At 41.3% G+C, this 15,265-nt stretch overlaps 3 non-coding genes and 1 gene segment (V, D, J or C); 3 read left to right on the top strand and 1 right to left on the bottom strand.

Moving 5' to 3' along the window:
• Nucleotides 1-5,708: 5,708 nt before the first annotated feature.
• On the top strand, nucleotides 5,709-6,520 carry LOC124387706. The segment is given in 2 exon segments: nucleotides 5,709-5,861; nucleotides 5,993-6,520. Coding segments are annotated over 2 exon segments (390 nt in total).
• A 3,334-nt stretch (nucleotides 6,521-9,854) lies between these two features.
• On the bottom strand, nucleotides 9,855-9,936 carry trnas-gcu. Its single transcript has one exon. It is a non-coding gene; the product is annotated as a tRNA-Ser (tRNA).
• A 416-nt stretch (nucleotides 9,937-10,352) lies between these two features.
• trnar-acg lies at nucleotides 10,353-10,425 on the top strand. Its single transcript has one exon. It is a non-coding gene; the product is annotated as a tRNA-Arg (tRNA).
• Nucleotides 10,426-10,550: 125 nt separating this feature from the next.
• trnae-uuc lies at nucleotides 10,551-10,622 on the top strand. Its single transcript has one exon. It is a non-coding gene; the product is annotated as a tRNA-Glu (tRNA).
• Nucleotides 10,623-15,265: the final 4,643 nt, after the last annotated feature.

Raw genomic sequence — 15,265 nt, 5'->3', positions numbered from 1 at the left:
TATAATATCATTAGTGTGATCTGAGCAGCTTTCATTTCATTTAGTAAATTATTTTACACAACACACCTTTAACATGTACAGAAATGATCAGATTGTAGACTGTATTCATTATGCAGAGATAAAACATGCAGCTTTGTTCTATTATTTATTTATTTTATTTTAGGACTTCAAAAGCAATTAAAACATGCAATAGTTTAATAATTTTATTATATCTTTTAGTTTAGAGCAGAGATGCCCAAACTAGGGTCCATGAGCTAAAGTGGGTCCCTATGACATTTGATTTGGCCCGATCATGTCATATATGATAAAAGGACATAAAGAGTAAGAAGGATGCCATTGCCACATAGATTCATAACAAGTTACCATAACTTTTTATGTTTAATGTTCCCTCAAAGGGAACAGCGTACCGCCTGCCTGCCCATAAAGGGGATGTCGTGCCGCCGCCTGGGCGAATGTCACGCCGCCCATCCACGCGTGTCATTGCCATTGCCTGGCGAAAGGATGTCGTGCCGCCGCCTGGCGCGAAGGAACATCGTGCCGCCTGTACGAAAGAAACGTCGTCGCGACGCCTGGCGCAAAAGGAACGTCGATCTTTTCTGCTCCCCGTCTACACCGAGTGCATCACGCATTCCCCGATCTCCGCTATGGACATAACTACGCTCCTGACCTCCGTGGTTGGCACCCCTTCGGTCCAGGTCTCCGCCGAAGGCGTCACTCTGTTTTGGGTCTCCAGGGTGGACATCGTTACGCTCCAGACCTCCCCAGTGGGTGTCAATCCGCCCCTGATTGCCGCCGAGTACGTCACTCGGTCTCTAGTCTCTGCCGGGGAGGTCGCTCAGCCTCTGGACTCCGCTGCGGGCGCAGCTTGGTCCCTGTCTTACGTCTCTCCGCCTCCGGCCTTTGCTGAACCTGTCTCTCCGTCCCCAGTCTCTGCTACAGGTGGTTCTGACCAGGTCCCTTTCGACCCTGGATGGACACCGGGGTCCTCCTCCAAGTGCGTCAGGTGCCGCCCCCTTTGGGGGGGGTAATGTCAGGGAACCACCTGGCTTTGGTGGCTCTCTATGCCTCCGCTCTCCCTAGAGCTCCAGGTTTAACCACGCACACCTGGGGCTCATCATCAATCATGCCTCCACTCTCTCTGGACCTTCAGGCCTAATCATGCACACCTGAGGCTCCTAATCACTCCACCACGCTCCTACATAAACCACTCTCTCAAATTCACCCAGCAATTGTTATTGTATGTGTTGGACTTTACGTGCGGTCTATGTTTTCGGGTTTCGGTTTTCACACAGGACTCTGTTATTTCGTTTCATTCGGACTCCACAATCCCGTCCCGGCTGCGCTTCTCCTCCCCGCGCATCTCGGCTCAGCTACGCTTCTCCCAAAGCGCACCTCGGACTTTCTCAACCGAAGGACTGCCGTGTGCGTTTGTGCGTGTGTGAGTTTCTGTATATACACTGATACACTTGATACAGCACACGGATGTTACTAACTTCACATGCCTGCCAGTGACTTTACATACTTAGAGAGACGCAGTGTGTTGGTTATAATTTTACACTGATACCATAAAGTGATGATCTGTACAGTGTTACACTACAACAGCAGCACTTCCTGGGTGTGGTCTTCTAGAGACGTGTTCCCTCATGTGTTCAGCACATACAGCACTATTATACAGAATCCTCACAGAGCTGTGTTCAGAAATGACTCAACTCTACACCTTACTGTACATAGTGAGATACACACCACTGATTCTCACTGTAGCTACAGGTACTTCACTTTCACCAGTAACTTTAGTGTAAATTATATTGTGGCTTTAGGGTATTTAATTTTTAAGATACTGTTTTAGTGTGCTTACAAAATTAATTCATATACTGTATTATTTCTGTATAATTTTCTTTACAGACAGCAGTTTTGCAGATAAATTTGGACCAATAGATAAAGATGCTAATGGGAAGGAAACAGACACTGTTACTCTGAAATGTTCATATGAAACACGCAGTGAACGAATTATGTTTTTGTGGTACAAACAATATCCTAACGGTGCACCACAGTTTTTACTGCTTAAAGGTGCAAGATCATATAGTTCTGTAGAGCGCAAACCCACTGACACTCGATTAGAGTCCAAAATTACCAGCGACTCTACTGAACTTACTATCAGAGGTCTAAAGCTCTCAGATTCTGCTCTCTATCACTGTGCACTTAAAGACGCTACACAGTAATACAGAGTCAGTGAAAGACTGTACAAAAACACATCAAAGATATTTCCTTTACCTATAAAGGAAATACCATTTACTATATACATGTGAAATTGCAGTTTTCTTTCTGATTAATTGTAAGCAATCATTCTGCCTTTCTTCATTCATGTGCATGTGTATAAAAAAAAAAACAATGTAGGTGGAAATTGTTATGAATGAGCAGAGCTTAAAAGCAGCATTTGCAGTTTTTGGTGGAGTCCATTGGTTAAAATTTTAATTAGCATCATTATTGTTTTATTTCAAATCATTTGTACAGATGCAAAATTTTAAACAATACCACTGTCCAGTATTTATTGTCCACTGGTATGAATTTATGGCCTTTAAATAAAAGAATTCTGTAAAAGAATAATCTGTCAGGCCGCTTTTACAGTATGAGATGAAGCTGATTTGAGTTGTGATGAATATGAATAAATATGAGTGGGCGGAGCTACACGTGGAGACATCAGAGACAATCTCACATACACAACCCTGATATTCCTTTCTAAAGCTGGAGGTCTGAACTAAACACTCAGGATCACAATGTTACTCCTCTTCTTACTTTTCTTCACTATTGCTGATATTGGTAAGTTTTATATTACACATAAAATTATCATTTTATTGGACAGACCCATAAATGTATTATTGAAAAAATGGTTATGATATTATTGTATTTATTTTATAGTAGAATCTGCTGATATCAGCATTAAACCAGAAGAAACCACTTTATCTGTAACTGAAGGCAGCAACATCACACTGTCCTGCACATATACTGGATCAGTTAACAGTCTTCACTGGTATCAACAAAAACCTGGATCAAGACCAGAGTTTCTGCTGCTGATTGATGAAACAAGTGAACATGTCACAGAAGCTCAACCACCACATCCACGATTGTCCATAAAACTTGACAAAACTAATAAACAAGTGGATCTGATCATCTCCTCTGCTGCTGTATCAGACTCTGCTCTATACTACTGTGCTCTGGTGCCCACAGTGACAGGAAATCCAGCTGCTCTGTACAAAAACTTAAACACAGTTTTGCTCTATGGGAAGCAGTTTTGCTGATTATATGAAGTCATTTACATGCTATCAGGAAGGAAACATTTCTTTCTCTAACATAATAAAAAGTTTATTCTTTTTGGATGCGTCTTCACCTAACAGCCTGAAGGTCTCTGAAAAGTAGAAATGTGACAAGAAATTCATTTATAAATGTAAATATTTATTTTTACTTGTTATTTTTACTGACTTTTAACAGTTTTACTATTTTCGGGGGATTTTACTGTTTCCTTTCATGAACTTTAGCTGCGTCAGAGCGCTATGGGATTGCTCTGAAATAATGTGTGTAATCAGTCAAATTTGACGCGGGCCATCACCGGCGGGGTGACGTCACGACCAGAAAACGCACATGGAGTGAAGCCAGCGCCAGCTTCTGTTTGTTCATGAAGCGCTCTGTGTGTATGTGTTGAATTGTCTGTCATTTGTTTGTCAGTAAAAACATTTTTTAATGTTTTTAGCACGCTAAGTCGGTGTAAGGAATGTTTTATCCTCTGTCGCTTGGGCAGGATTGCCTTCTGTCCCCTGGACAGGATACCCCTTAATTCAGCATTTCCATCTCAAACTCTGCTCTCCTACGTATACGGGGAAGTCTCAATGAAACACACGAATCAGCTTTCAGAGAGAAGTTCCAAAGTTTATTGTCTCACACATGAAGATATACTTCCAAAGTGAAGGAGAGAAAGGGGGTGGTGCACCAGGTGTTTGTGTGTGTGTGTTTGTGTGTGTGTGTGTATGTGTGTGTGTGTGTGTGTGTGTGTGTGTGTGTGTGTGTGTGTGTGTGTGTGTGTGTGTGTGTGTGTGTGTGTGTGTGTGTGTGTGTGTGTGTGTGTGTGTGTGTGTGTGTGTGTGTGTGTGTGTTTGTGTGTGTGTGTGTATGTGTGTGAACAGAAGAGAAAGTTAGGAAAGACAACTCCACAAGGTCATGTTGAGCCTGCAAAAGATAAGCCTAAAACAGAAATACAGGAACCACTATGTGTGTACAAGCAAAGTAACAAATGCCACAAAAGGATAGTTCAGGGTATGCTCAACAGAAACATACAAAAAGGTTATTCTAGAAGCATACAACAAAATTACTATAACTACTAATGACAACAAGATACATATTACCACACTGTGAGAACATAAAAACGGTTATTGATTATAACTCCACATCTGGTCATAAGCGTATAAAGAGAGGATATAGACAAGAACTGAGTGTTCTGGGTCAACCTAATCTAGGACTAGTGATCAAGGATATCTCGAGAGAGTCGGCTGCGAGCATTGTGCTCACATGTCAACACCATCGATCCGCTCCCGAGCTGCGCTCTCTGAGAAACGAGCTTGCACGGCTTAAGGTTCTGGCCCTGCTACCAGTTCCTGGTACTCGCAAATGGACTTCGCAGCTGTTTTTTTGAGACGGGCTTTGTTCCTTTCTCCAACCTCACCTGCTCAGTCCAGCACTCGCTGACAAGCTCAGAAGCATGCCTCTCGGCGGTTTCTTCCCCCTGTGATGAGAGCATTAGCTCCGCCTCTCGTGCGGGTTGAAGCTAGGTGGGTTTCCGAGGAAGCTGGCTTGCTCACATTCTTCAAAGAATTTTCCGGTATCAGACTGGACTACTGCACCATGAAGCCCACAGTTACAGTGATTTTGTTTCTCTCAGGAGGTGAAGCTGTTTTCCTGTTTCACTTAAATACTTTTTTAGTTCCCAGACAGGTTCCAGTTTCCATTGGAAATTAATATTTTTACTTATACATTTAATGATTACTGGTTGAAGAGTCAATAAAGAAATTATTTTTAAAATCAGTATTAATTTTTTATTAAAATAAATTGTTTGTACAATTTTTTTAATTCCTGTTTTAAAGTCTTTCTCCACAAGATGGTGCAGTCACTTATCTTATTGTCAGACATGTACCAGGATCCTGCCACATCTGCCAATGTTGAGTTCTTTGATTATGAATTATACTTTGCACAACAATACACTTACACACACTCACACAAGTGAATACACACTGCAACCTTCACTGAACCCAGTAAACCTCCCACACTGTGCACTGTGCACACACTGGTATTACAAAGAGCAGCAGCTGGTTTGTTCCTCATCTTATTGAAATACCTAGAAAAAAGTTGGTTGTCCTATTTAATAAACATGATTTGTTTTTACAGAATGAATAAATAAATTAATGACAGTACTGTATACAATTTCACATAATTCACATAATTATTCACAATGACTTACTTATTCACTTATACTTATTATTACTTACATACTTATTCACAGCAATTTCTGATGAGGCTGAAGCCCCCAATGCAGTGACATCACTTATAAAAACAAATATAACAGAAAATGAAAATATTTCACAATTTAATCAGCTAATTATTATTTTACAGATTCCAATGATGCATTAATTCCAAATGCCTCATTAAGAATCAACAATCTGACAGTAACATTGGTGACTTGGTCATGTGATGCTGTGAGGTGGAGCTTCATGAACATTTATGATGCTACAGAGTGCAGAAAGTTCAGTATAGTTTCATTCAGCTAAGAGCTTTTATCATGTTCACTATCATTTTCATGTGTCTGTGGCTTTCAATAGGTGAGTTAAATTCAGAATTATTTACTGTTTAAAAAATAATCATTGCGTAATTTGTGATTAATTATTCTGTGATTCTGCAGTTATATAATAATTGATTATATAATCATTAAATGTTTTTATCTCTATGACAGGTGACTCCATGGCGGATTCAATAAAGTCACTTCTCACTCATAAAGTTGTAGATGAAGGTGATGATGTTACTCTGTCCTGCAGCTACAAAGACTTTAGTGATACTGTAAAGAATCTGCAGTGGTACAAACAAGATCCAAAATCTAATCCTGAGTTCATTCTTTATATTTATGAAAGTGGAGCTTTAAGTCCCAACATCCCACCAAGAACGAGTGCTAAAGTTCATGGAAATAAACAAGTGGATCTGCACATCTCCTCTGCTGCTGTATCAGACTCTGCACTGTACTACTGCGCTCTGACGCCCACAGTGACAGGAAACCCAACTCCACTGTACAAAAAGCACTACACATGACTGCAGCAGATTCATGCTTTTCTCACTAGATGGAGCTGTTTACATGTTTACATTCACTTCCATGATATCGACTACACCTGTTCTTCTGTCATACACAATGTTTATGTGTTATCCGAACTCCTGCTCTGGTTTTTCTTAGTAACGAGCCTCAGCTGTAATCTACACACTGTCAGCTTGATTTCACAGAACTAAAATTCTCATTAAATATCATTTTTTACAAAAGCAATATACCTTCTGTATCAAGAAGACTGAGCTCAGAGAAAAGGAAAGGAGAAGAGACAAAACAGCAAAACAAAATGAGAAATGAAGAAATTAAAATCAGAAAGTTTAAAGCTGTATAAGTGATGGGTTTTACTGGAAACCAGTGCAGAAGTCTGTAGTTTTTTGTCCAGTAAGTTCCAGAAGTCCAGTGATTCTGTCTGATATTAATTTATAGTTCTGAATATATAAATTGTGAGATGTGCCTCTGTTTTCTGATCACAGTCACATATATTATTGAGCCAAAATTCTATCCTACACACATAAATAAAAATAATATAAAATAAAGTAAATAATATGCCAAAGTGTGCAGAGGTTTATGTACAGTATGTTTTTTTAAATCATGAGACACAACATATCCAAAAGATGCATTGTGTTGATCAGCAACAGTGGAATAGTTGTGAGTTGTAATGGAGTCTCAATTAACTTTCACTTATACTGTAAAGTGATGATCTGGTCAAAATGAGGAATGAAGAAATTAAAATCTGAAATCTTATTTTATTTTATGATTACAATGATGACAGAACTGTAGACAGTATTACAGCTCTGACTTGATATTTGTACATTTATATGATTAAATAAAATATAATAATAATAATAATAATAATAATAATAATAATAATAATAATAACACACACACACACACACACACACACACACACACACACACACACACACACACACACACACACACACACACACACACACACACACACACACACACACACACACACACACACACACACACACACACACACACACACACACACACACACACACACACACACACACACACACACACACACACACACACACACACACACACACACACACACACACACACACACACACACACACACACACACACACACACACACACACACACACACACACACACACACACACACACACACACACACACACACACACACACACACACACACACACACACACACACACACACACACACACACACACACACACACACACACACACACACACACACACACACACACACACACACACACACACACACACACACACACACACACACACACACACACACACACACACACACACACACACACACACACACACACACACACACACACACACACACACACACACACACACACACACACACACACACACACACACACACACACACACACACACACACACACACACACACACACACACACACACACACACACACACACACACACACACACACACACACACACACACACACACACACACACACACACACACACACACACACACACACACACACACACACACACACACACACACACACACACACACACACACACACACACACACACACACACACACACACACACACACACACACACACACACACACACACACACACACACACACACACACACACACACACACACACACACACACACACACACACACACACACACACACACACACACACACACACACACACACACACACACACACACACACACACACACACACACACACACACACACACACACACACACACACACACACACACACACACACACACACACACACACACACACACACACACACACACACACACACACACACACACACACACACACACACACACACACACACACACACACACACACACACACACACACACACACACACACACACACACACACACACACACACACACACACACACACACACACACACACACACACACACACACACACACACACACACACACACACACACACACACACACACACACACACACACACACACACACACACACACACACACACACACACACACACACACACACACACACACACACACACACACACACACACACACACACACACACACACACACACACACACACACACACACACACACACACACACACACACACACACACACACACACACACACACACACACACACACACACACACACACACACACACACACACACACACACACACACACACACACACACACACACACACACACACACACACACACACACACACACACACACACACACACACACACACACACACACACACACACACACACACACACACACACACTCACACACACACACACACACACACACTCATTTTAACCAAGTCCACAAAAAAATATATAATAATTTACAATAGTGTTTTTCTTTTACTATGCATGTTACTTAGTGGGAATTTTGGCATTCCTTGCCTTGAACAATCCCCTTCAAATCTGCCTCGTATTCCATTGTTGCCACTCGAAGCAATTCTTTCACATGGGGGTCAGTCAGAACAGATCGATGCTTTGAATTCACGTGTTTCAGGGTAGAAAACACACTTTGTTTTTTGTTGATTCATGTGCGTGTTCACTTCGCTTGAGTTCAATACGGTATTTTCGTCAAATGCGCATGTGCGTGAGATGAATATACCGCAGGGGTGGGCAATTCATTTTTACAAGGGGCCACATGAGAAACCTGAATTGTGTCAGAGGGCCACACCAACGATAATATTTAAGGGATGCACCCAAATAAAAAAATCAATTCAAACGGCAATGAAATCCATAATTTTTTGTGTTCTGCCTTTTGCCTTGGCACCATCACTGGAAAACTTTCCTGCCTTTTCAAAACGTCCTCTACAGGCCGGATGGCGCATGCTCGGATTGACTTTACTTTTCTGCGCCGCGTTCTTCTCATATTTAGAAGGAAATCGGGATGTTTGGATTTCAGGTGATAAACTAAACCCGACTTGGAAAAACTCTTTGCAGATACACCCCCTCTTGAAATTTCAGCATTGCATGTTTTGCAAATCGCTATCCGCACACCGCAGACACGTTGCTCTTATCCGTGTGCTGCTGCGCTTTTTTATTGCGTCATTACAATTGTGTTTCTGCCATGTTGTTTCGGTGATTTAGGTATTTCCGAAAATTCTCGGTGCATCCCTGTAATTTATGATTGGCCTCATGCCAAGGTCTGATATACTGCAAAGTTTCCCAGTAGGGGCAAGCTCATTTAAGTCTTAAAAATACCGTATTGAACGTAAGCATAGCGAACACGCACATTAAAAATCAAACACACACAAACTTCGAAAAGAACGTAAGAGCCGCATGAAACCAGCCAAAGAGCCGCATGCGGCTCGCGAGCCGCGGGTTGGCCACCCCTGGTATAGAACATAAATGTATATGATTTGTGATGTTGGACTTCAAGTAACATTTCTGATTATTTCATTAAAGTAAACTAAATGATAAAGATGGGATTCGAACCCACACATTCAGAACACAATGGATTAGCAGTCCATCACCTTAACCGCTGAGCCACCTCATCCTTTGAAGATATTTGCTCATGTTTAACGTGTTGAGTCTAACGCCATCTACAGACGAACCGCTTAGTTGAAGCTGCATAGTGTTTCATTAGTTATCTATTCTTGTGCTAATACCCTATCTAAAAGTTTTGCTTGTCAGATAAAGCAACAATTTTTTATGCTCACTAGATTAAAGTACCACTATATGACTCTCTGGATTAGGACACCTGCAAAACACAGTAAAATGAATGCAAATAATAACATCATAGACTTGTGGCTAATAGAACGGCCTATGGACACTGCATCCCAAACTTGAATTCAGGCGAATTTTTTTTGCTGTGCTTTTGAATTCTTGGTTTGGTCGTGGCTCGCGTCCAGTGGCACGTTTTCATGAAGGGCATCAAAATGACTGAGTATCTCAATCAGACAGCTCAGGCTTGGGCCAGTGGCGCAATGGATAACGCATCTGACTACGGATCAGAAGATTCCAGTTTCGACTCCTGGCTGGCTCGGCTCTTTCTGACCTTATGCACGATGCCAAAGTTTGACACACTGAGATCAAAGGGGTGTGTTTCAATGGATCCAAAGTTGGTCCTCATTTGACATAGCCCTTTGTGATCAGGTTTCGGCGTCTGTTTCCCATATGGTCTAGCGGTTAGGATTCCTGGTTTTCACCCAGGTGGCCCGGGTTCGACTCCCGGTATGGGAAGCCTTTTTTTTGCTTAAATAAGGGCGTTGAATTCTGCATCCACTTTGCTCGAGGAGCCACAGCTACCCCAGCTGGTATTAGAGTCATGGCATGGTGCTTTCAACATAGCACGCTAAATCTGACTTTGGCCACATTTAGCATCATGCTTGTAAGTTGACTTTCACAAAGCTCAACGCTGTACACCATTGAAATAGTTACCAGAAGGAAAGACGAATGTGGTGAACAGCTCCCAATGTGGCCCATGTCGTCAGCCAGTAGTTTACATTCCAGGTAAAACATCACTTCTGCGCCACCTCAAGCGTTTAACGCCATGATCGTATAGTGGTTAGTACTCTGCGTTGTGGCCGCAGCAACCCCGGTTCGAATCCGGGTCACAGCATGACCTTTACCCACCCTGTGTCGGTTGCCATTGGGAAAACCGAATGAACATGTGCTATGTCACCCCAAGATTCCGTGGCTTTTTTAACTATTTATTGCGTGTGTGTGCTGAGATCAGATTAGTTTTGAATGTACAGTTATCATTTATAGTGTTTTTAGATTTTTCTTTTTTCAATTATTATTTAAGTCCTTAGGCCTGTCTTGAAAAATAGGGCTTCGTTAGGATATTGGGTTGCGCCACGTGACGAGGTGGCCGAGTGGTTAAGGCGATAGACTGCTAATCCATTGTGCTCTGCACGCAGGGGTTGGAATTCCATCCTCGTCGGATACCGCTGATTAGTAACAATGTTCATTTCATCTTCAATCGAAAGTCTTGATTAATGTTTCTTTTACTACAACATTTACTCAATCCAGGACACATTACACACACTGTGCACACTTCACTTTAAGCCCTAATGGCTCACTGACATCTTTATAGCGTCACCAAGAGCAGCAGCTGGTTTGTTCCTCACCTCAGTGAAATACCTCAGAAAATGTTTGTTATACTGTTTAATATACAGAATATTTTACATAATTTAACTACATCCTAAATTAATTTGTTTATATTTATTTTTTATAGTGGACTATTGTTAAAATTATTATAATTACATCATTTTCATGGTTTGTGTTTGTTTATTATGTGCTCAGGACAGATTCCCCGTGTGATTCTGAATGTAAAGTCAGTATGTTTCAGTAAAAAACCAACAATCTGACAGTAACAATGGTGACTCTGTCACGTGATGCTGTAGGGTGGAGCTTCATAAACTTGTATGATGTTAACATGTTAGTGTACAGAAAGAGCTCAGAATATTTTTATTCAGGAAAAAACATCCATAATGTTCACTGTTATATTTACGTGTCTGTGGCTTTCACTAGGTGAGTTATATATTAATATTTTTTGTTCTTTTAATATGTTAAGCATTGAATTAGTGATAAATGAGTGTGTGGTGAGGAGAAAAAGCAGAATGTAAGATTATTTATTATTTGTCCACATATTAAAAATTTAAATGCATTATGTTCTATAACAGGTGACTCAATGGGAGATTCAATAAACCCCAAGTTTCACTCATAAAGTTGTAAATGAAGGTGATGTTACTCTGTCCTGCAGCTACAGCACAAGTGCTACATACAGCTACCTGATAGAGACTTGATTCAGCCGATTTAACAGTTCATGGCAATTGAAGCTCCAAACCATTGTAGCAGACTGTTTATATAATTACAGTCCAAATCCATCTTCATGGTTCCTGAGTTTAATCATCAGCTCTTCAGTGTAAACAACCCTAGAATAAAGATCAGTTAAAAACATGTCTCCTGTCTGCACCATGTGACTTTTTCTGTAGTTCTATTATAAACTTTTAGAATAAACAGATTCAATACTCAATAATCGGATTAAATACTAACTACATACTTCCTCACAACTCAATTCACTAATACAGAGAACATCTTAGGAAATTGTAATATTTGAGTTGTCTTTGTTAATTTATTATTTATTTATTATAATATCGGATATTCTTCTATACCACCTTTTCAGCATTGTCAAAAAATTTAGTACAACATAGACATTAAAAAAATTAACACACATCATAAACTCTCTGAACAAATCTCTAAAACAACTCTGTATTTACATTTAATATGTACTTTAATTATTTGATTTAAAAAATAAATAAAAATCTTTGTAATTTCACATGAAATGAGGGCAGGATTTACACGACTACAAACTGAGGATTTGATGACAGAATCGTCATGACTACACCTCAGTAAAAGTGGGCGGAGCTCGATGTGGTGAGATACAGTTTAGACAGTTTCACAGAGATACTGACATTTATATCTACTGCAAGACACAAGCATCATGTTCCTCTTCTTTCTTTTCATAGTTGTTCAAATCATTGGTAAGTCTTTAATATTCTACACAAACTTTATGTGGATGCTGGAGATTTGTACTGAAACATAAACATGATGATTCAGTTGGTCCTTAAGAAATAACATTAGAAATATTTGTTGTTGTAATGTGTTTACAGCAGGAGCTGTTGGCAGCAGCATTACACCAGAACAAACCATCATATCTTCACCTGAAGGCAGTAACACCACACTGACCTGCACATATGATGACACAGCTGTTTATCTCCACTGGTATCGACAAAAACCTCAATCAGGACCTGAGTTTCTGCTGATGATTCAAATATCCTCAGATTATGTCATTAAAGCTGAACAACTTGACCCAAGAATATCTATCAGACTTCATAAAGACAAAAAGAAAGTAGATCTGGAGATCTTTCCTGCTGCAGTATCAGACTCTGCACTGTACTACTGCGCCATGGAGCCCACAGTGACACAAAACTCATACACACTTTACATGCTAAACTGGGTATTGTTTTTATTAATTATTATCTATTTATATCTTTAAAGCTGCTTTGGGACAATGTCCATTGTTAACACACACGTGTGGGGGATGTCGAAAGCAGTGCTCAAGAAAGCGGAAGCGCGGCAAGTGGGCGGGTGTCCATGCTTTGCTAAAGGCTAATCCTAGCCGGCCTGCTCTCCTGTCCTTTCTATTTTTAAATGTCTGCTTCCTGGACAAAAAATTGGATTATATCTGACTCCAAAGAGGCTCGTCATGAGGAGCATCAAGATGCAGCCTCCACCCTTACTGGACCCCATGCAGTTTATGTATTGTCAAATGCTCCATGGACCGGACTGGCCCTCACCACCTGGACAACAAGGACAAGTACGTATGAATGCTGTTCATAGACCAGCTCAGTATTCAACACGAACATCCCACAGCATCTGATCGATACGCTTGAGCCTACTTGGCCTGAACACCTCCCTCTGCAACTGGATCCCGGAGTTCCTGATTGGGAGACCTCAGTCAGTCCGTATCGGGAAGCGCATTTCCAGCACCACCACTGAGCACTGGGGCCCCTCAGGGCTGTGTGCTCAGCCCACTGCTGTTTACTCTGCTGACTCTTACGACTGTGTAGCAATGCATAGCTCGAACCACACGTCAAGGTCGCCGATGACACGACCATGGTGGGCCTCATTAGCAAGAATGATGAGCATACAGAGAGGAGGTGCACCAGTTAACAGCCTGGTGTGGAGCCAACAACCTGTCTCTAAATGTTGACAAAACCAAAGAGATGGTTGTGGACTTCAGGAGAGTGCAGAGTGGTTACTCTCCACTGATCATTAATGGATCCTCAGTGGAGATCAGCAAGGGCAAATTCCTTGGTGTTCATTTGGCGGATAACCTTACCTGCTCACTCAACACCAGCTCTATCACCAAGAAAGCCCAGCAGCGTCTTTTCTTTCTGATAAAGCTGAGGAAAGCTCATCTCCCTCCCTCCATCCTGACAATGTTCTACAACGGGACCATTGAGCGCATCCTGAGCAGTTGCAACACTGCCTGGTTTGGGAACTGCACTGTCTCGGATCGCAAATCAATACAGGGGATAATGAAGACGGCTGAGAAGATCGGTCTCTTTCAGTCCATCATGGACATTTAAACTACACGCTGCATCTGCGATGCCAACAGAATTGTGGACTACCCCACGCACCCCTCGCGCGCACACTTCCCCCTCCTGCCATCAGAAAAGCTGAACTGCTGGATGTCCGATTGGTGCTCCAAAAACAATGTCGGCTTCATAAATAATTGGAGCAAATATGAGGGCAAAGCTGGCCTGTTAGGGCGGGACGCTATCCATCCCACTCGGGAAGGTGCTCTCATTTCTTGTAGTATAGGTCATAGTCTCAGAGCAGCACTAGTTAACAAGTGACTGTCCAGAGCCAAGGCCAGGGAGCAGATAGTTAGGCTAAACCGACCGTCTGTTAGCTGCACAAGGTCATCACTCAGGTTCCACCAAATTGAGACTGTCTGTCCCCCGAGCAAAACCAAAATATAGGAATTCTCAGACATTCTGTTTAAATAACCTGATTAACCTTAAATTAAATAGGACTGAACGCACCTCTGATCTGAAGAGAAGATTGTTGAATATTAGGTCTCACGTCAAAAGTGCTTACTTTAAATTAAATTATTACCGACCAGGAGTTTAAAATAATGTTTGACAGAAACATGGATTAAACCGAATGGATATGTAACATTGAATGAAGCGAGTCCTCTTGCGTTTAGTTACATACACTAACCCCGTCTAAATGGCAGAAGAGGTGGAGTCGCAGCTATTTATAATAATAATCTAAGCGTCACACAAAAGACTAAACACAAATGTAAAACA

The sequence above is a fragment of the Silurus meridionalis genome, chromosome 6 (genome assembly GCF_014805685.1).
Source record: "Silurus meridionalis isolate SWU-2019-XX chromosome 6, ASM1480568v1, whole genome shotgun sequence".
Lineage (NCBI taxonomy): Eukaryota > Metazoa > Chordata > Actinopteri > Siluriformes > Siluridae > Silurus > Silurus meridionalis.
This window is presented reverse-complemented; position numbering and strand designations above follow the sequence as displayed.